The sequence below is a fragment of the Gekko japonicus genome, unplaced genomic scaffold (assembly GCF_001447785.1).
Source record: "Gekko japonicus isolate JY-2015 unplaced genomic scaffold, Gekko_japonicus_V1.1 scaffold37, whole genome shotgun sequence".
Taxonomy (NCBI): domain Eukaryota; kingdom Metazoa; phylum Chordata; class Lepidosauria; order Squamata; family Gekkonidae; genus Gekko; species Gekko japonicus.
The window spans coordinates 3251176-3259534 of NW_015171503.1; the positions used below are offsets into that span (position 1 = coordinate 3251176).

General features: G+C 45.6%; 1 protein-coding gene across 1 annotated transcript in view; it reads left to right on the forward strand.

The window, feature by feature from the left end:
* The first annotated feature begins 4594 nt into the window (after positions 1 to 4594).
* Positions 4595 to 8359, forward strand: part of JOSD1 (Josephin domain containing 1) — a 5468-nt gene continuing 1703 nt past the window's right edge. The window contains exons 1-2 of the mRNA XM_015419184.1: positions 4595 to 4650; positions 5344 to 6157. Of these exons, the coding sequence (XP_015274670.1) occupies positions 5973 to 6157 (185 nt within the window). The 5' untranslated portion in view covers positions 4595 to 4650; positions 5344 to 5972. The remainder of the gene's footprint in view (positions 4651 to 5343; positions 6158 to 8359) is intronic.

The window sequence follows — 8359 nt, forward strand, 5'->3', positions numbered from 1 at the left end:
CAGCTCTTTTTCTACGAAATGACCCCTGGGGGGGAACATTTCTGATGGAATCTGGAAACAAGCAACCGATAACACTATTTTAAGACTGGCTTTATATGATCAGATCTATGGGCTCCAATCAGCAGAAAGGGCTCAAGATTCCCCCCCCCCCCCAAGTAAAGTTTCTGAGTTGTCTGTAAGAAGACCACCGCTGGACCTTACCACTCCAGCTGAAACTGTGTTTGTGTTTATACACAGTTGTTTTAAACTGTATTACTTAGTTGTTTTAAATATTGTTATATTTATTAGTGTATGTTTTTATCTATTTATGAAGTGATCTGCTCTGAGCTCACTTGTGGGGAGAGCAGAATATAAACCCAAATAACTAACTAAATAACTAAATAAATAAATAAGACCATGTTTCAGTAGTCTCACTGCCAGGTTACGTAACATGATGGATCAGCAAGGCAGCCCTGGATTAACCATTAAGCGAAATAAGTGCATGCTTAGGGCATCAAGGGAAGGGGGCAACACAGAGGGGTTGGGGTGTGTTTTTTTGCTTCTATTGCTTACTGCTATTCAGGGTTAAATAAATTTAAAATATTTAAAGTTTATATTTTATTATAGTTGTGGGGTCTGGTCTGGGTGATGGCCTGGAAGAAAACCGCATTTTTAATCTCTTATTACACCTCCAGCACTTGTTGAGCACTCAATGTCTTGTCAGTCAAGCAACGGAAGGGCCAAGGGGCATCATTGTGGGGCTGTGCTTAGGGCATCAGTTGGCCTTAACCCAGCCCTGCAGCAAAGCCAGAACAGCTGAGTCTAGAAGGTAAATTAAGCTCCACGCAAACTGTAATTGCATTCTTGCATCAGCAGCACCAACGTGCTTTTCCAAGAGCAAACTTGAATCAAAGAGCACTCATAAATCAGTTAAGTGCTAAATTCACTCAGTCCAAAACTGGGAGGAGTATCTCCAATGTCAGCATTAGCTAACCATCATCACCTCTGACTTGTCTGGATTCCATTTTTGCTTGTTCTTCCTTAGCCATTTGACCACAGCGTCCACATATTGATCCAGGATTGACCCATCCAGCTGCTTCTGGAGGATCATTTAATGATATGCAGAGCTGGATGTTACTTGCATATTGATAGCACACAAACACAATGGTGCGGATAATCTCTAATCTAATGTGATATTAAAATGCACTGGGAGAAGGAAAAAGTGTGGCATAACACAGCACATTGCACCAGAAGGTCAAGGTACAATACAGTCAGCAGTGTTACATCCTTCTAAGCCCATTGACTTCATTTGGCTTAGAAGTATACAGCTCTGTTTAGGACTGCACTGTTAGAGACCAGCCTGTACATTGCTACATCTTCTTTCAACAAATGTGTAAACGGATAAAAGGAAGTACTTCTTCACCCAAACAGTGATTAACACATGGAATTCACTGCCACAGGAAGTGGTGGCAGCTACAAGCATGGACGGCTTCAAAAGGGAATTAGATAAGCATATGGAGCAGAGGTACATCAGTGGCTATTAGCCACAAGGTATAGATAGGGGCTCTGGGGCAAGTGATGCTCTGTCTTCTTGGTGCTAGGGGGGGTCAACAGTGGGAGGGCTTCTAATGTCCTGGCCCCACTGGTGGACCTCCTGATGGCACTGGTATTTCTGCCCACTGTGTGACACAGAGTGTTGGACTGGATGGGCCTTTGGCCTGATCCAACATTGGTGTCTCTTATGTTCTTATGTGTACTAGTAACAATTCCTTTGTTCAGATGGGAAATCCTCCTACTCAGGTTACTCTCAGCTTCTCGGGCAGGATTGGTCACAAGGGACAGGGTTCCAAGCCACATGGATCATAGCCTTCAGAACACACAGAATCCTGCCTGTCTGCATTGTTCAAGGCTATCCACAGAAAACTGGCAAGACAGTGCTTCTGACATTGTTGCTATATAACCTACATTTGAACTGGCATCCAAGTTAGATTGAATCAGAAAGATTTTATCTGCAAAGAACAGAGCCAATTAATCACAGGTGATAATCACATCATTATCTGCAAGTGTGTCAGATGCCGGTTTTGTACAGTCCTGAACAATTGTGCTGGATGTGATTCAGCAAATGCTACAGTAGAGGAAACAAAAGCCTTTGCTGGTGTCAGCACCACCTCATAGATCTTCAGTTGGCTGTATGGCCTGCCTGTCAGCCTTGATGTGAGTCAATCACACAAATTATCTCCCAGCACTTCTTAATTCCCCAAACTCCTTAGTAAACCAGGAAGCTGGAGTTCTGCTAGAAGGAAGACATTGGGGAGCAACATTATCTATTGCCTCAGCAAGCCTAAGATCCCAGGCCTACATAAGGGCTCCAACCTCATCCCTGTTTAAAATATCAAGATTTCCCAAACCATTTCAGATATATTAATTCCCATGGGCAGGACAGGTTAATGCCCACTGCCTGCAAGGAGGGGCACCACCAACAATAACCAGGCCCTAATCAAATAGTAATCTTGACCAAGACTAAGACCTAGACCGATTCCCCACAAGCAGTTGTGCCGCCCTCACTCTTCCATTTGCCCTGGTTGCAATTTCACCCTATTCGCTGCGCAGCTGCATTTTGACCCTCATCTCCCCCCCGATTTCCCCTGTGTCTTCTTGATCCTTGTTTTTTGAAATCAAGAAGACATGGGGGGAATCAGGGGGAGATGCGGGTCAAAATGCGGCTGTGCAGAGAATAGCGTGAAATTGACCAATGCAACCAGGGCAAATGAAAGAGCGAGGGTGGCACAGCTGCTTGTGAGGAATCAGTTCTACTCTTTAGCCCAGGGCTCCCCAACCTTTTAGAGATTTGGAATCCTGACACAGCAGGTGGGCACAGCAAGAAAATGGCTGCCACAGGAGATGGAGCCAACCAAAAAAATATTGCCACCACCTAATTTCAGTAACATGGTGTAGATCCTTGTGCTGTGGTGGCAACTGCTACCAAAGCAACATTTTAAAAAATCTGCATAGCCAATCAAACTTCCAACAGTCAACCAGAAGCTTTGATGCCAGCTTCGGATGTTAGGAGTTTGGGGGTGCTTCTGGACCCCACCTTAAAGATTGGAGGCCCAGGTGGCGGCCACTGCCAGAGCAGCCTTTTATCATCTTCGGCTGGTGCGGTAGTTGGTACCCTTCCTTAGCCGCGGCAATCTGGCCACAGTGATCCATGCGACGGTCACCTCGAGGCTAGACTACTGTAACGCTCTCTACATGGGGCTGCCTTTGTCACTAATTCGGAGGCTGCAGCTGGTGCAGAATGCGGTGGCCAGGTTGTTGGTGGGTGTCCCTAAATGGGAACACATCCAACATGTGCTGAAGGCGCTGCACTGGCTGCCTATAGCATACCGGATCCGCTTCAAAGTGCTGGTGCTTACCTTTAAAGCCCTACATGGCCAGGGTCCGGCCTTTCCCCATATAGGCCCCAAAGAGCACTTCGGTTGGGGTCACAACACTGCCTAGTGACCTCGGGCCCTAAAGAGGCCAGGCTAGCTCCCACGAGGGCCAGGTCTTTTTAGGTGGCGGCTCCTACCTAGCGGAATGAGCTCCCAGAAGAGATCAGGGCCCTGCGGGACCTTTTACAGTTCCGCAGGGCCTGCAAGACGGAGCTCTTCCACCAGACTTTTGAGTAGGAGCCGCCGCCACTACCACCACCGTGTAACTGCAGAGCAGTACCGCCGGGTTGGGCCAATGGACCAACTGGAACATCGTGGCCCATGGCGTCCCCCTTCCTGACCTCCTCCTGATATGCAATGGGGAGTGTATAATTACAGTCTTTCATGTATCCTGTTAGTTGTGAATTTTAGCTTCAACTGTTTTACTCTGTTTTATCTCTATTGCACTTTGTGCCTTGGCCCTGAGCCTGCATGCGGGGAGGGCAGGGTATAAATTAAATAAATAAATAAAATAAGATACACTCCCTCCGTTGCCACTATGGAGAAGGAGACAAGGCTACCAAGCCCCGTCCTTTGCTACTTTTAAATTTATAAAAAGGTGCCCATTTCCTTGCAATGTGAGACGGATTTATATATGTAGAACATTTGCGTCCCAACACAACAGGCTATAAAAGATGATCCGTGCAGCGCGCGCCAAAGCAAAAACATGACTATGTTAGCCACAGCGCCGGAGGCATACAGTTATGTGAGCAAAGGCGACTCCTAAAAATCAGTAAGGGAATTCCGTGTCCTGTCTTTCCTCCGAGAAGCAGGAGGAAAGCTTCTCCGCCTCTCCGTTTTTTACCCCGCAACCAGCCCTTGCCAGTAGAGAGAGCGCAACTTTCCAGAGCCGCGCGAGGAGATTTGAACCGGCTTGGTAGCTTAACTCCAATACTTTAGTCCCTGCAATTGTGCACTAGTTCTTCAAGGAAAATTACAGCCCTACACTGTGCAATGTTGGGCAACTACGATTACACCGGCTTAACTCCTTGCAGCTGTTCAGGCTCAGCCCACTTAGCTGGACGGTCCCCAGAAGGGGCGGAGAAGCGCTTTGGTCCTGCCTCAGAGACTCGAACCCCACCTGGTGTGACGTCACGCGGAGTCCCGCTCTTGCGACGTTAACAGGCGGGGCTAAGCGTGCGCGCGACGGCTGCGCATGTGCAGGCTATGCGTCCAAGGTGGTCTGGGCCGCCAGCGGGTGAGTAGGGCCGGGGAGGGGGGGCGAGGTAACGGGGAGGCGTTCTTCCCCCCCGCTTTGAAAGGGGGTCCAGCCGTGGGGTCTCCCGCCCTTCGTGTCTGAGGGCCTATGTAAGGTTGACCCCGTGAAGGAGTCGCTTCCCTCACGCGCCACCCTGGCCAGTTCCCCTCCCCAAGGAATATCTGAGTCACCCCAAGTTGGTAGCTGTTCCAGCGTGCCCCCCCCCCCGCGGTCCTCAAGAAGGGGCTGCCATAAGCAGCAACTTTCTCCCGTTACTAGTGGGTGGTGGTGGTGGTGGGGTGTTTACAAGGCCTTGCTTTCTGCCCAGTTGCGGCTTTACAGTGCAGGCCAGAACTGGTGGGATTGCAAACGCAGAATCCCCCCTCCCCCAGGCACCCTTTCCTCCCGGAGCTTTTCCTTCTGGCCGCACAACGATGGTGGGAAAGGAGAGCATCCTTTGCTCCGCAGTGCCTGGAACGGCTGTATTTGTAAGGCAAGGGAAAGTCAGCCTACCCAAACAGGGAAAGGGGAGGGTGTGAGTCCTAGATGGTGTAGGCCTTGGAGTTTTGCTGTTGCCTTGGGTAGTATAGCGTAGCTGTAAACACCAGCTTTGAGGTGCTTATTTATATTTTTGTATTCGGCATAGTGAAAGGGAAAAAACATGCCTAATTGGATCTGTCTTTTCTCCATCAGGAATACAAGGAGCATTAGCTAGGTGGAGCTGCTTTTTCCTCCCTCCTGCCGTGGAAGAGGCAGTTTTCTCCCTCTTGGGATCTTTTGTTTCTAGGACGTAGCCTCTCAAGAATGGGAAAATGCACTTGATGCCTTGGTGGCATTACTATATTCCTTTTGAACAGCAGCAGGCTGGCCTTGCTTAGTTTCATGAAGTTTGTCCTATCTTTTGTTTTTTGGAAGTGAGCATAATTTCAGAGTTAGGCTGCGGATCTTTTGCTTAGTGGGCATAATTGACCAAAGGAAATGGAGGAAAAGGAGCGATGTGATAAATTCCATCTGACAGTCTGATGTTATGGTCATGTAAATTATAAAATATTTTTCAAGGGGAACCCCAAGAGAAAGGGGGGACTATATTAAGGACAGTCTCTTGAAAGCTGAAGAAGAGCAAAGATGGAAGAAAAAGGATCCAGATCTTCAAAAGTTTCTTATGCAGTCATCTGATAAAGCCAACTGTTAAAGCAGCAACAGGTTTGCAGCTTGTGAACTGGAGCTGTCTATAAAAGAAGTGGTTAGTTGTTTTTTGTGTGTGGGAAGAGATTTTACACATTTTATCTCTTCCCATCTTCACCTCGTACACTACGAAAAAAATGAGTTGTGTGCCATGGAAAGGTGACAAGACCAAATCAGAATCACCAGAGACGCCGCAGCTGATGCCAGTGCATATTTATCATGAAAAACAACGAAGGGAGTTGTGTGCTCTCCATGCCCTCAATAATGTCTTCCAGGACAGCAATGCCTTTACACGTGACACGCTACAGGAGATTTTCCAGAGGTAGGCAGAACTTATCTTTACTGGCACTATAATATTCTTTATGTATGTGTGTACTGCTGTGTTTTCTTTTTTGGACTTTGGATTAATGCCTCAGAAGCAGTTTGTAGAGTGAATGAGAGAAAGAAGAAAGGTTCTCAGAATGTTACTGTTGATTGTTGAATTTATTTCTTCTGCCAGTCCCTACCAAACATTTTTCTACAGGGACCCAAACATTTTCCTACAACGAATATGACCCTGAACAAAGACATTTTGTTTTTGTTTAGGGTCATATTCTGGCCTTTGACTTGGAAACAAAATCCACTTAGAGCCACTTCATATAGGTCTTAAATCAATACGCGTTGAAAAGCCCCACATAGATATGTACGCATAACAAAAGGGAAGCCAAGTTTGGCTGATGTTCCCTGCTATGTTGACACAGAGTTAAACATATGTTTGCTGCTATGTTTGGTGTGTGGCCTTTAGTCCTTTGAGCTACAGCTGATAACATAGACAGATCATCTTCATATTGCCTACAGTCTGCTATTTGGAAATCACTGTCTTCTGCAAACACTTCTTTGTTTTCCTAACCTTCAGCTGCACAGGTGGCGTTACTGTCAGAATTCAGTGGTGCACCCTGTATTCCCTATTCTCTGACAAGAGGAGATAACATGTTCATAAGTGGCTTGAGTAGAGGAGGCTTGAGCTGAAAAATAAAGCAGAAGTTGTGCTTAAATCTACACTAGGACTTGTAACTATTTATTTGATTGTATTAAATGTATTGTTTAGCCATTTGCAAACTGAAATTCTCTCCTAGCATGTGTTATGTATGCCTATTAGGAGTGAATCCCATTGATACAGAATGGTGCTATAAAGGCAGAATTTTCTAACTGTGATTCAGAGCTTGAAAATGAAGATGGCTAAAATAGTGAGTGCAATAGATCCTGTGTTGTTTGTGCAGTGTTTTCTTGCTCTTAGGAGAGTTCTCTGTATTCGTTACAACTCTCAGGAGCATTAATTTACAAGACAGCACATAGAACTTGATTCCCTTGGTTTCATATTGGGCTGGCTGTGAAAAATCACATTTGTGTAAAGCATCTGAAACTTTAGGAAACCTCTGTGCTTCTAGATGCTTGATTGAAGACTGTGAGGTTGACATCCTTACAAATATAATATAATTGCAATAATATGCATGTAGTTTAGCCTACAGACATTGATTCCTACAGAAAAATGGCCCTATCCTGTCAGAATTCAGCTAATATTTCTTCTTGCCTGTTTCTTTGCTTAACTAGTCGTGGATCAGAGTTCTGTATTGCTCCCAGACATATGTGAAACAGGTCATGGCAGGCCCCTTCTCCCCCATTTCAAAACATGGAGCAATTAAAAGGCAAAGTGTGCCATCAAGTCACAACCAACTAATGATGATCTCTTGAAGTTCTACCTTAAAGGGGTTTTCAAGGCAAGAGATGAGGTGTTTTTCCATTGCCTTCCTCTGCATAGCAGCCCCCGTTTTCATTGATGGTCACTCATGCGAATACCGACCTGCTTATCCTCCGAGCTCTAGAGACTGAGCTAGTCTGGGCTATTAAATGTCACCTAGTAGTAGAGAGGAAGGATCTGTTCATATTAAATGTTTGAGGATGTCATTCCTAATGTATGGAAACATTAGAGACCCTTGCAAAAAAGGGTTTGAGCGGTATATAAACCGAAAGTTAAATAAATAAATAAATAATGGTCATATTGAAGCATTGCATTTTACTGTTCTTGTGACTGAGGCCAAGATGACCTTCCTGTCTTGCTTCAGATAATATTTGATCTACGACTCTTACAGAAAGTCTTGTGAAAAGGAGGTGGAATCTTTTTGTATTGTGCCTTTTTGAAATTTAGGATACGAGGTTCTCAAAAGCATTTCTCTGAAATTATTTATACTGGATAAGGCTTCTATTAGATGCTGGCATCCGTTGAGTGTTGTTCAGGCAGTCTGTAGCCTCATCTGACAAGGGAGTCTTGCTCCCATAGTTGTGGGTTCTGCAAAGGCTTTCTGAATTCCCAGGAAGACCATATATTCTGATTGAAAGAGCTGGTGTTGGTAGAAGTAGCATGCTTTTGAAATGTATATTCTGGGAAGGATGGAGAAGACAAATGTGCAGTGTCTTTCTGCTGCAGATGAAGAAAACCTGGTAACCATTCTCATCCTTCTGTCCCTAATATGACCTTCAATGGTTC